The following is a 21,182-nucleotide window of genomic DNA, read 5'->3' as shown; positions in this document are numbered from 1 at the left end:
CCAGGCACCAAAAATGCCTTCTGCCAGCCTGCAAGACCCAGTAACATGCTGCCCAGGGTGCTCCCCCCCCAGCGCCCTGCACCCTGTAAGTGCCGTTGGTGAAGTGTGTGGGAGCATGGAGCGCAGCGCTACCGCTGCGCTGTACCTCGTTACTGAAGTCTTCTGCCATCACTGAAGTCTTCTGCCTTCTGCATACTCTTTCTTCTGGCTTCTGTGAGGGGGTTGACGGCGCGGCTCCGGGAACAAGCAGCTAGGCGTACCAAGTGATCGAACCCTCTGGAGCTAATGGTGTCCAGTAGCCTAGGAAGCAGAGCCCTTAACTAAGTAGAAGTAGGTCTGCTTCTCTCCCCTCACTCCCACGATGCAGGGAGCCTGTAGCCAGCAGGTCTCCCTGAAAATAAAAAAACTAACAAAAGTCTTTTCTAGAGAAACTCAGGAGAGCTCCCCTAGTGAGTGTCTAGTCAGTCCTGGGCACAAAGTCTAACTGAGGTCTGGAGGAGGGGCATAGAGAGAGGACCCAGTTCACACCCAGTCAAAGTCTTTTCAGTGTGCCCAAGCTCCTGCGGATCCCGTCTATACTCCATGGTCCTTTTGGAGTCCCCAGCATCCTCTAGGACGTAACAGAAAATCAGTGAGTGGATAACGGTCTTGGTGGCATCCTAGATGAGAAAGGGTCTGATCCTAGAAATGTTTTTTTAGATGAAAACGGCAGGTTTGTGAGAAGTGCTAAATGTGTGGTTTGAAGGAGAGGAAGGAATCAAGGATTACGCAAAGACAGCGTACTTGGGGGCTAGAGGAGATAGTCGTGCCATCAATGGATAATGAGATTGTGGGAGGTGAGGTTGTGCGGGACGATGGGAAGATGATCAGTCAATCTTGGACATATTGAGTTTAAGAAAGCGCTGGGACATCCAGGAAGAGATAGCAGAGAGACAGTTGGAGGTACGAGTGAGGAGAGCCGGAGAGAGATCAGGGGAGGAGAGGTAGATTTGAGTGTCATCAGCATAGAGGTGATATTGGAAGTTAAAAGAACTAACGAGTTCACCTAAAGAGGACGTATAGATAGAGAAAGTGTGTGTGTGTGTGTGTGTGTGTGTGTGTGTGTGGTGGTGGTGGTGGTGGTGGTGGGGGGGACACACACACACACACACACACACACACAATTCTGGTCCTACATGCAATTCCCAACATACAGTATGTTCATATTCTGCATGTAGAGAACCCCATAGTGCATCATCTCCTTTATTCTGTATAATGGAAATATTGTTTAACAATATTATACAGTTTATCTGTCTTACCACTAAGAATACTTCTCTCTACAACAAAGACGTTTGACAGCACTGGTGTAGAACACTGTTTTATAATGTCAATTTGTTAGACATACAGTACAGTTAGAATTTACAATATATGCTTTACAAATTTATTATAGTATAGACAAAGTTGGAAATAGAGATAATGTCAGCACTGTCCATGTAATCCTAGTTTATGCAAGCACATTTGGATACGGATCAACAGAGCATATTAAAAGATATTGCAAAGGTAACCACACGTTTAAGGTTGCAACATAAAAAGTTAGAGCGCTCACTAATCTTATCCCTTCCTTACCAACTGCCGCTAATCTTATCCCTTTCTTACCAACTGCCACTAATCTCATCCCTTCATTACCAACTGCCACTAATCGCATCCCTTCCTTACCAACTGCCACTAATCTCATCCCTTCTTTACCAACTGCCACTAATCGCATCCCTTCATTACCAACTGCCACTAATCGCATCCCTTCATTACCAGCTGCCACTAATCGCATCCCTTCCTTACCAACTGCCACTAATCTCATTCCTTCCTTACCAACTGCCACTAATCTCATCCCTTCCTTACCAACTGCCACTAATCTCATCCCTTCCTTACCAACTGCCACTAATCTCTTCCCTTCCTTACCAACTGCCACAGCCTTACCACCCCCCCCCCCCATACTCACTTGTTAGCAGAGCTAAAGCAGCTGGTCTCCCAAGTACCACAGAATATTATACCTTTAATAAAATATGTAATTGCTGATAGTATGTGTGCTGGTATTATGCAAATGGCATCCTGGTAATGGTGACACTTCTATTTCTAACTTGACCCATAAAGAATACATACATACATACATATATATTTAATTGTTTTCTTATTTTCAGAGCAATTTACAAAACATAGCATAAAAAGTAGCCTAGAGGATACAATCACTATTTTCTGCTGTGAGTATAGATAATAAACATGTAATCTGCACTTGGTGTAAAATCTAGTTGCCTCACTAACTACCACAATATCACTATTGTATCTCTCTCTACTTTCAGTGCAACTGAAGCAAACAGAGAGTGCAAAGAGTAGAGGAATGTCTCCAAGAAGAGATGATTCTGTATTGGACAGTACTGGGGTTACCCCATTTAACAGCCCTTGCCCTAAAAATTTGAGATTAACAGGTTTACCAAGTATGAAAGTTTGGCACAGACATATAAGTGCTTTATAAAAACTAAAACATTTAACTCGTCCTCCTACTTTAACAAATTGTAAGTAAAATATTAACTACTAGTAAAATGCTTTTTATGTGACGCAGTAATGTGACATTGTGCAAATACCGTCCCTCTCTAAAGACCGTTGTTTTCATTTACCAAAGACATTTAAGGGATCATCGAATGCAGTGGAAACCTTGGCATCTGGTTTTGTATCAGATGCTGGCTGACTTGACTTTGTTTTTGGTTTTGTCTTCTTTATATTCGAAGCTGATGTTGAAAATATATCATCTGCATGGTTAGAAAGACAATTAGTTACTTAAAAGGCACTGAAATCTTTCACAAAGAAATCTACATTAAAAGTTTGGTTTGCTTGGCAGTCATTTCTGGTCAGCTAAGTCACATTACTGGGTTACATGGGTGAGCTGAGACAGAGCCTACCTAACATACACTCTACTGTAAGGGGCTCTCTCTATAGTGCTATTCATACCGACATCTGTCTCTGCGCGGGATCAGTATGATATCCCGGCTGTCAATAGGCCGACGCTGGAATCCTGACAGCTGGAATACCGGCGGTGATCGCGTGTCCCCTCGCGGGCTCGCCACTCATCAGGCCCAGTGGGACCTTTGGTCGCCACACTAATCTATTCCCCCACGGGCGGTGGTGTGGGATTCTGGGCGGGGATTGGGATTTCGACCGCCGGCATTTCACCGGGTGTCAGGACAGCCGGAAAATCGACCGCATACACCTTCTGCGCTTGTCTGTTAGCTCAGCAGGATATAATCAATCCCAAACACAGCACTTTTTGTTTTGTAATGTGTGGTTATAATTATAGTTTCTAAGCTAGAAATGACCATACATACCCATATCATCATCAAATATGGACTTGGGCTCCACCTTCTTTTTTGACTTTTTCTCCTTAGGTTTGTGTTTGAGATCAGCAAAAATGTCCATATTATCATCAAACAGATTGGTTTCTGAAGCTGCCTTCTTCTCTTTTGTTTTTTTCACTGGCTTGATGGCTTCAGCTGCAAATATGTCATCCTTATAAGACAAAAATAATAATTATTATCACTAGCAACTTATTCCAAACTTTGCTTAGTCTGACTTTAGCTGCTTAGGACCCTTGCCCAGTGCTACTGAAATGATGCGCCTGTTTTGCACAGTATGTGAAAATAAAACCCATTCTATTCTGTGCACATGCATTTATTCTGGTCTTTACCTGTGCTTGTGTTGTGCACTTTTGGATACGGCCTGCTCTATTTCACTGCATTCAAAGCACGGCACTGGTGTACAAAGCCAATAGCAGGTAAGAAGAGCAGTTACACTAGTGTTATGGCTGTCCACTTCCACCAAATATGTATTTATCATTAGAGCTTTACTCAAATGATACGAAAGCTTATACTAAATACTAAAGCTTCTAAAAATAAAAAGTGGAAATGTTGCCCATACTGTAGCAACCAATCAGATTTTAGCTTTAATTTATCTATTATATTCAGAAAATGATAGGCAGAATCTGATTAGCTATTATGGGCAACACCTCCAACTGTCTGTTTTAGAAAATCTATCCCATACCTCTCAACTGTCCCGATTTTCAGTGATATTGTATACTGCACACCTAACTAAAGCTGCCACTACATTGCCAAAACAGGTGCCCCTCTGAAAATTTGTAAGGGCACACACAGAATATTAAAGACAAATACAGATGGACTCTTCCCCCAGGGATCAATGGGCTGTAAAAGTCAGCCTAGGTCGATTTATGGGTTATCCGGCACAGAGACATTAGCACATTGTTCATGCCTTTAGTAATCAAAACTAAAGTTACTTTGTTGCCTTCGTGGTCAGAACAAATTTTTTAAAAACCTAAATATACATCGCAGACCAAAACTAAATGTTATTAGTGTTACACACTTTCCATTGCTGTTTTTAACCTAATTTAAAAAAAAAACCCACAATTAGAGAACACGGTGCTCTCCATAGATCAATAAATGAAGACCGAGTTGGGAGAAAGGGACAACCCATGGAGAAATAAAGTGTATAAACAAAGTCCATTTTGGGATTCTGGGAAGAAAGGTAAAAGGTCGGTTCCTGCTGAAGTGGATAAATCTGCCTCTAGCATCCTAACACAGAAACAATCCACCTCTGTCTCCTGTCAAAATAATGGTGAGCCCGCTGTCCTGATGCCCTTTTGATCAAAACGGTTGAGATTACCTAAAACATAAAAATGGAACAGACTACATGGGCCAAGTGGTTCTTATCTGCCGTCAAATTCTATGTTTCTATGAGGGCTCAAAAGAAGTCTGTAAATATTGGCATATCTCTTCTCCACAGAAACACACCAAAAAAATAGAACACATACCTCAAATATATCACTGGTAGTGGGCTTAATATCTTTTGGCGGAACAGGCAGACTATCCACTTTCCGCTGAGGTTTCTTGATCCCAAATAGATCATCCTCAGGTTCATTGCTTATTAGAGAGGTTGGCTGGAGTGCCTTCTTGACTTTTATGGACTTAAAGGGGTCATCATCACTACCATCATCAATCGCTACAGCTGGAGACTTCTTTCCCTGATTCACGATAGACTTTTTGGTAAACTCATTCCCATGACTCTCTTCTATCTGTTGTCTGGAGACAACTGGATTAGGCAATGAAGTTTTCGCAAAAAGATCAGAACCAAATAAGTCATTTATATCAGGTGTCAGAGGATTTATGGCAACTTTGGTATTTGCTCTTGACTGTACATCGTTCTCTGAAAGGGAAAGCTTCATAGTAGAGGTTTTCTCATGTCTATCCAACTGCCGGCTTGATTCACCAAATCCAGATTTGGAGTTCGTATCCGGTGTGGGCGAAATTGGTGATGACTCGTTAAGGCCTTCAGTCTCCCCAGAGTCCTGAGAGGCAAGTTTTCTGCCTAATCGTGTAGGCGGTCTTCTTTTGCTACCAACTTTGACACGAGACTAATGATAAAACAAAAAAAAAAAAAGATGCAGAATACAAGTCTCAGAATAATTTTGACAACAGCAAAAACACAGTGGTAAAGGAAAAGAAAAGGGGGAACATATGACAGATGTCTAATTCAGGTTATACTCATACAACATATTTAACATACATTAATATTTTGTCTATATATATTTTTACCCTGGAAAATGGGAATCTGGAATATAGGGTTCTATTTGCTAAACCTTGGAGAGAGATAAAGTACCAACCTGACAGTGCCGAACTTGTCATCTTTCCAACACAGCCTGTAACATGGCAGTTAGAGATAAAGTACCAGTCAATCAGCATCTATCGACTATCACTCTCCACAGCTTAGGAAAATAGACCGCATAGTCCCTACAGTCTCATTTGTAAAATAATGACACGTACCACAAAGTTAAAACCAATTAGAATGCCATTTGTTATTATTAATTGCGGATATGAATTCACAGTTCAAAAGCTCACAAAGAACTTCCAACTATGATGTTTTAAAAACAGATGTGTTTTCCTCATACAGACTCAGTTTAATGTAATGTTGATGAGGAGAACACCTGTGAATCCCAGTCCAGCAATAGGCAACAGTACATCACCAGTACTACCAGTGCTCAGTAATACAGAAGTGTCCTCATATACCTAGCCTCAATACAGCATGCAGCGTGAAACAGCTGGCCAAAGCCACGCCAGACATTTTGTGCACCCAAATTTCAGTCTTAGGAAGGAATTAAATTAGCCATGGTAATTTACCGTGGGCTAATTGATCCCCTGTGGCTATCCAATTAATTCCAAAGTGCAGCGCACAGGCTGCACTTAACGCGTAGATCTGGAAATTCCCAGAATCCAATGTGTTAATGCCCGAAACCAGATAATTTAACAGGCGAGATAAATGGGTAATTGAACAGCCGCAGGCGATAAAACCCCAAGTTACCTCCCATTTTCCACACCTGTTACATTAACAGGGCCAATTGCATCTGTTTAACAAAGCACAATGGAACTTAATATGAATAAAAGCCATGGCCACTGCATAGTAGCACTTCGTATACAGATTCAGATGCAGTCACACACAGACAATCATGTGTCGCATATCAAATGAGTGCGGTCATGAGAAGCGGTAGTCACAAAAAGACGATCTGCACAAAGCAGAGTCATACAGGACTTGGCACGCCAAGAGGGCTGTTTGGGACAACAGTGTATGAGGATACATCTGTAGGTCTGTAGTGGCAAGATCCTATAATATTAGTGCCAGCTAATAATATATCAAATAGTAACATCAGTGGTCTTTAATAATCCATCAGTAGCGTTAGTAAAGAAGACCGGTACTATGCCTGTATCACATTAGTAAGCCTCCAGCAATAGTACTCTGTAATAAGTAATAACAGAGGTAGCTGCAGTGTCCAGCAATATGTCAATAGTAGTAGTGGTGCCTGCCAGCTGTACAGTAGTATACAGCTGTCATCTGAAGTGACCAGTTTGTTATACTTTCAGCTTCCTCACAAATAGAAGCAAGCAGTCAATGTCATTATAAATGGATTGAAACACTTTTGCACTATTATAGGATCTCTTCCACGCCCAGACATCCCACATTTAAGTAAATGCTTCTGCAGCCACTAATGGGCCACAATGTTGGTAACTGATCATTGCCCTGTATAGCTGACTTCAACCATGTTAGCAAATACATGAAAAAGATCATTGTATTCTCATTATATGCTGGAGAATGCAGACTATCAATTCCAAAACCTTCATGAGTAATATGACTTTGATTCATTCTTGTGAATATTGGTTCAGCCCACAAAATAGCTGCATGTACTGTGTTTACATTACTATCAATAGAAATAGGCAGGATCCTGAAATACCTTATTAGCGCTGTAAAGTGTATCAACTTGAGCGGTTGTGTCAAAGCTCGCTGCTTCCGCGCTTTTGCCGACAGCGTCTGAGCTTCGGGTGGATTCAGCGACTGATGGTGCTGGAGAGTCTATCTCTGGAGCAATGGATCTTGCACCTGCTAGCTTGGGAACTGCACCTGGTAACAGTGCTGCTGGGTTAATAAGCAAATTTGCCTGCAATGAAAGAGCATATGCATTCATTTCTGGTGTTACCTTTTGCTGCAGACAGAATGGATGGCTTTTTAGCTTTTGTAGGTTCTGCAGTAGTAGAAACAGTAAAAGGATATTATAGGGAATGTTGTGTTGGGAAGAGAATAAGCCACATGCACTACCAGGGTCAGTCCAGCCAGTGCCAAGGATTTGCTAGCGAGAGAAATGAAACATTTTAGTTCCCAGTGATGCAGAGGACAAACCTTGGAGCAAAAGCAGAATATAGCAGATTATAATAATCTAGAATAGGGTTCTATAGTTACTTGTAGTTTTCCAATCCGTGAGGAAGGACTTTTTGTTTTAATTGGTGACGGATCTGTGGGTTTCTGTACAAAATGAAGTGGATTAAAAACAGCAGCATCTGTAATAACACATTTTTTCTGACCAGCTAGTTTAACATAAGCACACAAAACACCTAGAGCACGCACTACCTTCATGGGATGGCACTTGATTGTGTACACCAGTCTAGAACAGTGTAGGATGCTACCCATTTTCCCCAAGAACACACTGTATTCTTTGTGGCATGGATTTAAGGTCCTGGAAACATCCCTTATATCATTTGGTGCTAGGACGCAGTGATCCGATGCCATGTCCCAGAGCGCAGGTCAGATCACTACTGCAGCTTGTAATAAGACGCCTCCTGCCACATTTACATACAGAGCTATGGCTGCTGCTTCCTAGCTACCAACCACATCTGCATTAGCCCCAAAGTGACACGTCGACAACATACAGGTCAACAGTCAATAGGTCAACAGATACAAAAGGTCAACATGAAAAAAAGTAGACAGTACAAAAGGTCAACAAGGTAAAAGGGTTGACAAATTTTTTTGGGGGTGTTATTTTGTATGTTTACACATTAGTAGGAACGCATCCATTCATGGGCTCGCTTTGGGCGCGGTGGCTCGTTCCACTCCGCTTCGCTCACAACAAGGTCACTAAAGGTAATAACTTGTGACACGGACAGTACATTCAGCAAAAGTTGTAAAAACCCCAAACATGTGTCAACCATATGTGTGCCGACTATTGTCACGTCAACCTTTTGAACCAGTCGACCTTTTGTACATGTTGACCTATTGACCGATAACCATATGGTGTCGACCTACTGACTGTAGACCTTTTCACTGCCTATCATCCACCTACCAGGATTTTTTAGGTGCCTTCAGTATCTGCTGCCGCAGGTAATGGGGCTCTTTATTTACAGACCGAACTTAGTGAAAAGGAACGTGGGACAGTCTTTTACAAAAATATGCCGGCGAGCAGTTACGTTGTACCCTTTCCTCTCTTCTAGTGCATCGGTTTATTTGTTACCACAGACCCTACCAGGTACAAAATGCTCTCCTCCTGGACTTTCCTCTTAATTTAGGATTGCAGACTACTGAATTGAATTAGTTCATCGACAAGAGATGTGTTTCTGCAATCCTAAATTAAATGAAGAGGAATGTCCAGTAGCAGAGCAGTTTCTACCTGATGGAAGGGATCATGTCTTATCACTGGAGTGAAGCAGTCAATAAATGGATTACATTTTATGACCATACAGGCTACTCAACCTTTAGTATAGTGCCTATGTTATAGGTTAACTATGCACATTTTAAACTATTCATAAATACAAAATTCTCCAAACAAAAACAAGGGTAGGAGAACTCTTATTGGGCGTAGTATCAAGCTTTTTGTCCCATAAAATTATTAAGAAATTTAAGTTTAGGCATAATTTTATAGTTTGTGGCTATGTACTAATAGCATAATGCAGGAGACTTCTGTGATAGCTAATTGCACTACAGATCACAGTCCACATTATTATGAATGGAGACGATACGATCTGACCCCTATGTACTAAACCTTGAAAAGCAAAGCTTTTCAGAGATTGGCCACATTAGCTCAGATGGTGTAAACTAGTTTAAGCCTACAGTGGCGTAGTAGCGGGAGAGAGATCTTTCAAGAGATCTCCACACTACGGGTTTCCCTATGCACATAGCAGGGATATTACTATGGAGTGTTAATAATCACCGCAGTTCCACAATTATTAATACATATGCCCCTTAGTGAGGACATTTTTCTTCTGACTAACTGAAAATAGAACAGCCGTGTTTAAATTAATTCTTGTCCTACTTTATTTTCATTTATCCATATGATCGAGTCAAAGTTTTGTTTTCATCTAGTTAAAATATGTACATTTTTAAGGATGTTAGATTAAAAAAAAAAAAAAACTCTGTTCATTACAGATGGGGCAATTCGTGAGTACACCTGTTGAAAGGGTAAGCACCATGAATTATTATACAAGTAAAAAAAAAAAAAATCACCAGTATATCATTCACACCTAAGCACAGAGCCGGCCTTAGGCATAGGCAAACTAGGCAAATGCCTAGGGCATTTGGCATGCTTAGGGGCACCAGCAGCTTCTGCTGATTAAAATGATATGCGGCATGCCTATATTCTGTGTGTGACTGCAGCTGTATCTGCGTACGTTACATTGTATTCCTGGAAATCACTGTAATGTAGCATTTCGTGTGCAGATACAGCCACAGTCGCACACAGAATATAGACATGCTGCATATCATTTTAATCAGCAGAAGCTGCTTGTGCAACCTAGCCACAAAGTAATGCAAATAAGATGCATTTGCATAAACAAAAGGCGCCCGACGTTAGCAGAGCTGCTAGCTGACACATGCCAGGCATCTCCTGCAGAACTAGCTGCGGTGCTAGGGGGCACCAGCCAAAATCTTGCCTAGGGCATCATATTAGTTAGGGCCGGCTCTGCCTAAGCATCAATATACGATGTATGACTTTTGCTTAAATAAGATTTGATGTAATAAAGTGTATCTGTTGCCAACACACCATGTTGCTGTCCCTCTATGTAGTCATACAATTTGCTAGAACCTGAGACATCACTGAGGCACTGCTGTGACTGATACGCACAAGGTGCTATTTCCTGCTATTCTGTTAGTATTCTGCCCCTTCACAACCAGATGCCTCTACTGTAGGTGACATGTCCACTTCATGCAGCATACTAGTGCTGTAAAGAGCACCAGTGCTTTATGCAGGATCCGGTCTGAAGATCGACACTGCCTAAGTCGACAATGCTTAGGTCGACCACGATAGGTCGACATGTGCTAGGTCGACAGGTCAAAAGGTCGACATTAGTTTTTTTTCAATTTTTTTTAAACGTTTTCATACTTAACGATCCACGTGGACTACGATTGGAACGGTAATCTGTGCCGAGCGAAGCGGTAGCGGAGTGAAGCACCTTGCCCCGAAGCGCAAACCATGCGAAGGGACACAGTGCACCAATTCAGCTTCCCGGTCACTGTACGCAGAAAACGACACCAAAACACCCCCAAAAAAACATCATGTCGACCTTTTGACCCAGCACATGTCGACCTAGAAACCTTGTCGACCTTCCAACCCTGTCAACCTATAGTGGTTGACCTAAACATTGTCGACCTAGACACTGTCGATTTGATGATCCACACCCCTTTATGCAGAGGATGCACATTAATTACAATTATTTAGAAAGACATTTTTTTCAATTAAAACATTGTGTAGAGATTTGGATTTCTCCCTCTAATACAGGGGTGGGGAACCTTTGGCCCTCCAGCTGTTGTTGAACTACACATACCAGCATGCCTTGCTAAAGTTTTGCTATTTTGCCATGCTAAAACTGTTGCAGGGCATGCTGGGATGTGCAGTTCAACAGCAGCTGGAGGGCCGAAGGTTCCCCATTCCTGCTCTAATAGAATATTACCTCATTTGCCCCAGGCAATCTGTCAGATTCTTTAGATGTTTCCAAACTCTCTCTTTTGATAACTGGTTTCTTTTCTTGCACTTTCTAAAGAAAACAGAGTCATGTCTGGGAATTATATCTGCTACGTACCTTTTAGATTGTGAGCCCTGTTTAGCAGCAACATTATATTCTGCATGTTATATGTTTATTATGACTTTATGCCATAAAGCATATTTATTAAATGACACAATATTACATATTAGAATTACCACACAAGTGAAAGTAATATTTTGGGTTTACAGACACATAATCAAATGATTGCTTTGGAACACCTATTTATGGCATGGTGATTTCTTATAACCAGTAACAAGATGAACATTTTGTTAATGCCGACTGATTAATGTACCTGGGACTCACATCTGTGCAATGTGATCTCTCCGAAAGGAGAATACAGTTGCTTCCAAGTGAATAAAACAATGAAAAAAATATATATTTAAACTAGGTGGCAGACATTTATAAAAACTGCTGCACAGGAACTAATTGATGTTGGCCAGTCTATACCATACTTGCCTACCTGACCCTCTCCATGAGGGAGAAAATGCTCTGTTCCTGGACTTTCCTGGTAATGTATGATTGCCATCATCTGTGGTGAAACACCTTTCTTATCAATTAACTAGCTCACCACAGGTGATGGCAATCATACATTACCAGGAAAGTCTAGGAACAGAGCATTTTCTCCCTCATGGAGAGGGTCAGGTAGGCAAAAATGGTCTATACCAGTGGTTCTCAAACTCGGTCCTCAGGACCCCACACAGTGCATGTTTTGCAGGTAACCCAGCAAGTGCACAGGTGTATTAATTGCTCACTGACACATTTTAAAAGGTCCACAGGTGGAGCTAATTATTTAACTTGCGCTTCTGTGAGGAGACCTGCAAAACATGCACTGTGTGGGGTCCTGAGGACAGAGTTTGAGAACCTGTGGTCTATACATTGATGTTACCCAATCTGTAATTTATCATAATTATTATTTTTCTAGTGCGGTTTCTAAAATGAAAGTAACCATCTGATTTGCGTCAACGGGCAACCACTTTTTTTTATTTGCACCAGCTTTACAAAAGATCACCTATTCAGTTCATCAACTAAGCAGGTCATAAAAACAAGATCATTAAAAATCATACCAAAAAAAAAAATATTCCAAACATAACTAAAAAAATAAAAAAAATAAAAAATACAGGATTTGAATTGCCTACCGGTAAATCCTTTTCTCGTAGACCATAGAAGATACTGGGGTTCCATTTAGTACCATGGGTATAGACGGGTCCACTAGGAGCCATGAGCACTTTAAGAATTTGATAGTGTGGGCTGGCTCCTCCTTCTATGCCCCTCCTACCAGACTCAGTCTAGGAAACTGTGCCCGAGGAGACAGACATACTTTGAGAGAAGGATATAAAGGTTAGTGGTGAGATTCCGAACCAGCACACACAAACCAGAGGAAAGCTATGCTAACCCAACTTTAAACAGGAACAGCAACAGCTGAACCAACAATACTTAACCAAGTAACAGTGCAGGAAGAACGAAGCACAGAGCGGGCGCCCAGTATCCTTTACGGACTACGAGAAAAGGATTTACTGATATGTAATTAAAATCATATTTTCTCTTATGTCCTAGAGCAGGGCTGGCCAAACCAGTCCTCGAGATCTACCAACAGTACACATTTTCCAGACCACCTAGCTGGTGCACAGGTGTAGTCATTACTAATTAAGATGTGCTGCATTCATTCCTAACTGACAATTCTACAGATCTCCAGGAGGCCTGGAAAACATGAACTGTTGGTAGATCTCGAGGACCGGTTTGGCCAGCCCTGTCCTAGAGGATACTGGGGTTCCATTTAGTACCATGAGGATGTACCAAAGCTCCCAAACCGGATGGTAGAGTGCTGAGGTTCCTGCAGAACTGATTGACTGAACTGAAGGTCCTCAGAGGCCAAAGTATCGAACTTGTAGAACTTGGCAAACATGTTCAAACCAGACGAAATAGCTGCTCGGTCGCCCAGGAAGAACCCACCGACCGAGTAGAGTGGGCCTGAACAGATTTTGGAACCGACAAACCTGCCATGGAATAAGCATGCTGGATAGTGAGCCTGATCCAGCGTGCAATGGACTGCTTTGAAGCAGGACACCCAATTTTATTGGGATCATAAAGAACAAACAGCGAGTCCGATATTCTGTGATGAGCTGTTCGCTATACATATACCGCCAAAGCCCTCACAACATCCAAAGACTTTGGAGTAGCAGAGGTGTCTGTGATAACCGGAACCACAATAGGTTGGTTGATGTGAAACGCAGACACCACTTCAGGAAGAGAGTTCAGCTCTGTTCTCATGGAAAATTAAATAGGGACTTTTGTGAGACAAAGCCCCCAGTTCCGACACACGTCTTGCTGAAGCCAAGGACAACAGTGTGACAGTCTTCCATGTAAGATATTTTACGTCCACCTCCTGTAACAGTTCAAATCAGTCCGATTGGAGGAAATGCAGCACCAAATTGAAATCTCAAGGTGCCGTGGGAGGCACAAAGGGAGGTTGGATGTGCATAACACCATTCAAGAACGTCTGGACCTCAGGGAGAGAAGCCAATTGTTTCTGCAAGAAAATGGATAATGCCAAAATCTGGACTTTTATGGAGCCCAGACGGAGGCCCACATCCACACCCGACTGCAGAAGGAGCAGGAAATGTCCCAGATGAAATTCCACCTCAGAATAGTTTCTGCTCTCAAACCAAGAGACGTATTTTTTCCAAATACGGTGGTAATGTTTAGACGTTACCCCCTTCCTGGCTTGGATCATAGTTGGGATAACCTTGTCAGGGATCCCTCTCCTGGCTAGAATCAGCCATTCAACTTCCACGCAGTTAAACGAAGCAGCGGTAAGTCTGGATAGACAAACGGGCCCTGTTGCAGAAGATCCTCGCGAAGAGGCAGAGGCCATCTCTCGAAGGTCCGCGCACCAGGCCCTTCTGGGCCAGTCTGGAGCAATGAGAATTGCTTGAACCTTATCCCTTTTTATTCTTTTTAGAATTCTTGGGATCAGAGGAAGTGGAGGAAACGCGTACACCCTCTGATAGACCCATGGAGTCGTCAGAGCATCTACTGCCACTGCCTGAGGGTCTCTCGACCTGGAACAATACCGCTTTAGCTTCATGTTGAGACGAGAGGCCATCATGTCGATTTGTGGATAACCCCACCGACGTGTCAAGCACCTGAACACCTCCGGGTGAAGGCCCCACTTCCCCCGGTGCAGGTCGTGTCTGCTGAGGAAGTCTGCTTCCCAGTTGTCTACTCCCAGAATGAAAACCGCTGACAACGCCACAGCATTTTTTCCAGAATGTTGATTGGAAGGATGGCTTCCTGACTTGACCATCTTCCTTGAAAAACTGCATCCCCTGGGTGACTGCTCCCCAACCTCTGAGGCTTGCGTCCGTGGTTAACAGAATCCAGTTCTGAATGCTGAACCTCCGACCCTCGATGAGGTGAGAAGTCTGTAGCGACCACAAAAGGGAGATCCTGGCTCTTGGCGACAGACGGATCCGCTGGTGCATGTGAAGATGCGATCCGGACCGTTTGTCCAATGGATCGAGCTGGAAGGGTCTTGCGTAAAACCTTCCCTATTGAAGCGCCACTATTTTCCCCAGAAGGCGAATGCATAGATGCACCGATATCCAGGTTGGCTTCAGGACATCCTGAACCATCGATTGGATTACCAATGTCTTTTCCAATGGAAGGAACACCTTCTGCAACTCAGTGTCCAGTATCATTCCCAGGAATGGAAGCTTCCGTGATGCCTCAAGTTGAGATTTCGGAAGGTTCAGAATCCACCCGTGATCCTGGAGAAGTTTGGCTGAGAGACCAATGCTGTCCAGCAGCCTCTCCCTGGATGGCGCCTTTATCAGAAGACCGTCCAGGTATGGAATTATACTCACTCCATTTGCGGAGTAGAAACATCATCTCTGTCAACACTTTGGTGAACACCCTCAGTATCGTGGAGAGACCAAATGGCAGGGCCTGGAACTGGTAGTGATGAGGCGGCCAGATCAGAATGTGAAGGCACGCATCCTTGATATCCAGAGACACTAGGAATTCCCCTTCCTCCAGACTTGAGATCAGTGACTCCATCTTGAACTTTAACACTCTTAAGAATGGGTTCAAGGACTTGAGGTTCAGAATCGGCAGTACCGAACCGTCCAGTTTCATTACTATAACAAGTGAGAACAGTACCCCTTGTTTTGTAGATGAGGTGGAACTGGAACAATGACGTGAGTCTGTACTAGTGCTTGGATGGCATGCTGTAAAGTTATACTTGCCTCTTGTGAAACTGGTAAGCCTGATTCAAAGAATCTGTGAGGTGGGAGGTCTAGGAACTCCAGGCTGTAGCCCTGGGAAATGAGATCTATGACCTAGGTATCCCGGCACGAACTTGACCAGATGTGACTGAAGAATTTTAGTCGGGCTCCCACCTGACAGCCTTCCAGGCATCGTGGTCCACAGTCATGCTGAAGGCTTTGAGGAAGCAGAACCTGAGCTCTGTTCCTGAGCACCTACAGTTGCTGGTTTGCGTGGTTTACCTCTTGCGCCTCTGGAGGCCGTAGAAGCACCTCTGGATTTGCCCTTAAACTTGGCCGTCCGAAAGGACTGTAAATTTGAAGCTGAATAAGCTTTCCCGGCTGGTGGAGCTGCGGAAGGAAGATACGTAGACTTACCCGCAGTAGCTTTGGAGATCCATTTGTCTAGTTAGTCTCCAAACAAGGCCTCTCCTGTGAATGGTAGGCCTTCCACGCCTTTCCTGGAGTCTGCATCAGCAGTCCATTGGCGTAGCCACAAGCCCCTGCATGCTAACACTGCCACAGCGGTGGTGCGTGCATTAAGCAAACCAATCTCTTTTATGGCTTCCACCATAAAGTTCGCAGAGTCCTGTATATGCTGCAGGAGTAAAACAACATCCCCCCTAGACAAGGAATCTAACCCCTGACCATTTAGCAATGGCTTTTGTGATCCACGCACATGCAATAGTGGTTCTTTGGGCCACCCCAGCAGCTGTGTACAATGATTTGAGTGTAGTCTCAATATTACGATCAGCCGTGTCTTTTAGGGAGGCTGCACCAGGGACAGGCAATACAATTTTTCGTGACAGCCTAGAGACTGATGCGTCCACTATCGGTGGATTTTTCCCATTTTTTCGTATCCTCCAGAGGAAAAGGATTGGAGCAACCTTTTAGGGATTTGAAATTTCTTATCAGGATTAACCCACGGTTCTTCAAACAGGGTATTCAATTCCTTTGACACCGGAAAAGTGACTGAGGACTTCTTTTTTTACATTAAAATAAGATTCCTCACACTCAGACACCTTATCAGGAATTTGCAGAACATCTCTGATAGCCTCTATAAGAGCCTCTATTCCCTGTGACAGAGTAGAATCCCCCCTCCAAATCCACCTCACACTCCTCCATGTCTGACCCATCAGCATCAGAGTCAGACTGCAGGATAAGGGCCAGAGATCGTTTTTGCAGACAAATGGGAGGGGATTGAGATGCTGGTTTGGAAACGGAGTACCTATTCATGAACTCATCCACAGTCTGCCTTAAGTATTGCATCTCTTTTTCATTGCGGGATAATTTCGAAGAAATATTGGAGATCATTCCTTCAATGGATTTAACCCACTCCAGTTCAGACCCGCTATTCTGGGAAGGTATACCACCCTGAGTACCCAGTAGTGAACCCCCTGGTGGAGAGGAACACTCCGCTGTACAAGAAACATACTCTTTGCCTGACATAATGTAAATGTGACAGCACACACACACAGGAAAAGGTTAAACACAATCCACAAAGAGCCAGGCCCCACCGTGTCCTTATCGCTAATGCCAAGCTTAGCCAGGTCGCAGACTAAGTATACCCTGATAGGGGACTTAGTACACTAATAATTGCTTCATCCCTGCTATCACCCGCTGGTAGCGCGGTAATCTGGAGTCTCTCCGGAGGAGCTGCGCGTCCCTGTCAGTCAGCGTCTCCACTGCAGAGGGAAAATGGCGCTGGTGAGCTGCTGGATCCTCTCATAGTGTAGGCCCCGCCCCTTCAATGGCGCGTGCTCTTCCCGCTTTTTTATACTGGCTGAGGTAATCTTGTGCTTAAAATGGAGAGTTTTAAGGCTGTTTTTGCCAGTGTGGGTACTGTGTACAGTGTACTGAGACTCAGCTGTGTACTGTGTCTGGAGACGCATTCCACCCTGGTTAGGAGCCGTGCGTCTCCGTACCCTCATACCGCCATAATGGCCTGCGACTCGGTCTGGGCTGGTTTATCTCCAGTGTACACAACCGCAGCGTCTAAGCTGCGACCGAGTACCCTCGTGGTAGCGTCTGAGCCGGAAGTGAGGCCATTTAGTTCATGAAACGAGAAACACGCGGGCCATGAACTCGGAGGAGGGACGGCCAGGAGCGCGTCTGAATCCCCCTGTTGACTTAAACTCCCAGGATCGCGGCCTCTACCTAGTCCTGTCGCACTCTAGATGTTCGGCGCATCAACCCACTGTTTGTAGTCTCCACCAAAATCAGTGTAGCTGTGTCCTGACCCCTCTAGTAAGAGGAAGTCCATAGACTCACCGTCTCCCCATGCTCCGGCCACAGCCTGGCTACGTCTGCTGGACCTGCTAGAACATCCGACACAGACGCCCGTCGAGACAGCACTGATACCCGAAGGTAAGCGTTGTTGCGACCCGGTGGGGAGTTGGTTGGAGCGACTCTTTCTAGAATGCGTTTAAGACGCTGTTAAGATAAGTCGCTCAAAAAAAACAATATAGGAAGTCTATAAAAAATAGGATTTTGGTACTTACCGGTAAATCCTTTTCTCCTAGTCCGTAGAGGATGCTGGGGACTCCAAAAGGACCATGGGGTATAGACGGGATCCGCAGGAGCTTGGGCACACTGAAAAGACTTAAACTGGGTGTGAACTGGCTCCTCCCTCTATGCCCCTCCTCCAGACCTCAGTTATAGGAACTGTGCCCAGGAGAGACGGACATTTCGAGGAAAAGATTTTTCTTGTGTACACTAAGGGCTACAAACATACCAGCCCACATCACAAACATACCGTACAACCGGAGTAACAGTAAACCAGATAACAGTATGAAATAACAACAGCAACAAGCTGAAAACCAAAAATACACAACCCGTGTATAAACCAAGTTAACCTACAAGAATACACTGCAATTAACAGTCCGCACTGGGATGGGCGCCCAGCATCCTCTACGGACTAGGAGAAAAGGATTTACCGGTAAGCACCAAAATCCTATTTTCTCTTACGTCCTAGAGGATGCTGGGGACTCCAAAAAGACCATGGGGTTTATACCAAAGCTCCAGACCGGGCGGGAGAGTGCGGACGACTCTGCAGCACCGACTGAGCAAACGCAAGCAAACGCCGCTCGGCAAAGCTGTAAAGCCGAGACGCCTCGGGCAGCCGCCCAAGACGAGCCCAATTTCCTGGTGGAATGGGCTTTTACCGACTTTGGCACGGGTAGCCCGGCCGAAGAATGAGCCTACTGAATCGTACTACAAATCCAGCGTGCAATAGTCTGTTTTGAAGCAGGATGACCAATCTTGTTAGAAGCATACAGGACAAACAGTGCCTCAGTTTTCCTGGCAACAGCCGTTCTGGCGACGTAGATCTTCAAAGCTCTCACCACATCCAGAGACTTTGGAACTGCCACAGCATCCGTAGCCACCGGCACCACAATAGGTTGGTTAATGTGAAACGAAGACACCACCTTCGGTAAAAATTGTTGACGAGTCCTCAATTCTGCCCTATCTGAATGAAAAATCAAGTACGGGCTCTTATGAGATAACGCCGCCAACTCAGACACACGCCTGGCAGACGCCAGCGCCAACAACATTACTACCTTACAGGTGAGAAACTTCAACTCAACCTTACGCAAAGGTTCAAACCAGGGAGACATGAGAAACTGTAAGACCACGTCAAGATCCCATGGAGCCACAGGAGGCACAAACGGAGGACTGATATGCAATACTCCTTTCACAAACGTCTGAACCTCAGGGAGGACAGCTAACTCCTTTTGAAAGAAAATAGACAATGCCTAAATCTGTACTTTGATGGAGCCCAATTTCAGGCCTGCATCTACACCTGCCTGCAAAAAGTGGAGAAAACGACCCAAATCAAAATCTTCCGCAGGAGCCATTTTAGTCTCACACCAGGAAACATACTTCTTCCAAATACAGTGATAATGTTTCGCCGTAACCTCCTTCCTAGCCTTAATGAGAGTAGGAATGACCTCCCCAGGAATACCCTTACGAGCTAAAATCTGGCGCTCAACTTCCATGCCGTCAAACGCAGCCGCGGTAAGTCTGGAAACACGCACGGACCCTGCAACAACAGCTCCTCTCTTAGAGGAAGCGGCCAAGGATCTTCCACAAGTAATTCCTGAAGATCCGGATACCAGGCCCTTCTTGGCCAATCTGGAACGACGATAATCGCCTGAACCCTTGCTCGACGAATGATCCCCAGTACCTTTGGAATGAGAGGAAGTGGAGGGAACACATACACCGACTTGAACACCCACGGAGACACCAGGGCGTCCACTGCGCTGGCTTGGGGGTCCCTTGACCTGGAACAATACCTAGGGAGCTTCTTGTTGAGACGAGACGCCATCATGTCGATCAACGGAATTCCCCAACGCTTCGTCACCTCCGCAAAAACCTCTTGGTGAAGAGCCCACTCTCAGGGATGGAGATCGTGTCTGCTGAGGAAATCTGCTTCCCAGTTGTCCACTCCCGGTAGGAAGACTGCTGACAGGGCGCTCACGTGTTGTTCCGCCCAGCGAAGGATTCTTGTGGCCTCCGCCATAGCCGCCCTGCTCCTTGTTCCGCCTTGACGGTTTATATGTGCCACTGCTGTGATGTTGTCTGACTGTACCAGGACAGATCGACCCTGAAGAAGGCTTCTTGCTTGTAGCAGGCCGTTGTAAATGGCTTTCAACTCGAGAACATTTATGTGGAGAGACGCTTCCTGGAGCGACCATCTCCCCTGGAAGTTTCTTCCTTGGGTGACAGCACCCCAGCCCCGGAGACTTGCATCTGTTGTCAGAAGCACCCAGTCCAGGATACCGAAATAGCGTCCTTCTAGGAGGTGAGAACTTTGTAGCCACCACAGGAGAGAAATTCTGGCTCTGGGAGATAAACTTATGTTCCGGTGAATGTGCAGGTGAGACCCAGACCATTTGCTCAGCAAATCCCACTGAAACAACCGGTCATGAAACCTGCCAAACGGAATGGCTTCGTACGCCGCAACCATTTTCCCTAGAACCCGAGTACAGTGATGGATGGACACACTCTTCGGCCGCAGAAGTTCCCTAACCATCGACTGCAGTTCTAGAGCTTTTTCTTCTGGAAGAAATACTCTTCGTAACTCCGTGTCCAGAATCATGCCCAGAAAAGACAGCCGAGTGGCCGGAATTAACTGAGATTTCGTTAAATTTAGCACCCAACCGTGCTGTCGCAGCACCAACAGTACCAAATTCACATTCCTCAGCAAGCGTTCCTTGGACCTCGCCTTTATCAGGAGATCGTCCAAGTACGGGATAATCGTAACCCCTTGCCTGCGAAGGAGAACCGTCATTTCTGCCATGACCTTGGTGAAAATCCTCAGGGCCGTGTAAAGCCCAAACGGCAACGTCTGAAATTGGTAATGAGAATCCTGTACCGCAAACCTTAGGAAAGCTTGATGCGGAGGATATATCGGGACGTGTAAGTAGGCATCCTTTATGTCGACTGACGCCATAAAGTCCCCCCCTTCTAGACTGGCAATCACCGCTCGAAGAGATTCCATCTTGAACTTGAAAACTTTCAAGTATGG

At 44.6% G+C, this 21,182-nt stretch overlaps 1 protein-coding gene across 3 annotated transcripts in view; it reads right to left on the bottom strand.

The window, feature by feature from the left end:
* Positions 1 to 1,341: 1,341 nt before the first annotated feature.
* Positions 1,342 to 21,182, bottom strand: part of LOC135056400 (WASH complex subunit 2A-like) — a 189,983-nt gene continuing 170,142 nt past the window's right edge. For 2 of the 3 annotated variants that reach the window (XM_063961493.1, XM_063961494.1), the window contains exons 25-30: positions 11,298 to 11,381; positions 7,822 to 7,884; positions 7,319 to 7,522; positions 4,850 to 5,449; positions 3,354 to 3,534; positions 1,342 to 2,780 (exon numbers count right to left, since the gene is read on the bottom strand). In XM_063961493.1, the coding sequence (XP_063817563.1) occupies positions 2,641 to 2,780; positions 3,354 to 3,534; positions 4,850 to 5,449; positions 7,319 to 7,522; positions 7,822 to 7,884; positions 11,298 to 11,381 (1,272 nt within the window). In that variant the 3' untranslated portion in view covers positions 1,342 to 2,640. The remainder of the gene's footprint in view (positions 2,781 to 3,353; positions 3,535 to 4,849; positions 5,450 to 7,318; positions 7,523 to 7,821; positions 7,885 to 11,297; positions 11,382 to 21,182) is intronic. The other variant, XM_063961495.1, reaches the window with a different exon arrangement.

The sequence above is a fragment of the Pseudophryne corroboree genome, chromosome 3 (assembly GCF_028390025.1).
Source record: "Pseudophryne corroboree isolate aPseCor3 chromosome 3, aPseCor3.hap2, whole genome shotgun sequence".
Taxonomy (NCBI): Eukaryota; Metazoa; Chordata; class Amphibia; order Anura; family Myobatrachidae; genus Pseudophryne; species Pseudophryne corroboree.
This window is presented reverse-complemented; position numbering and strand designations above follow the sequence as displayed.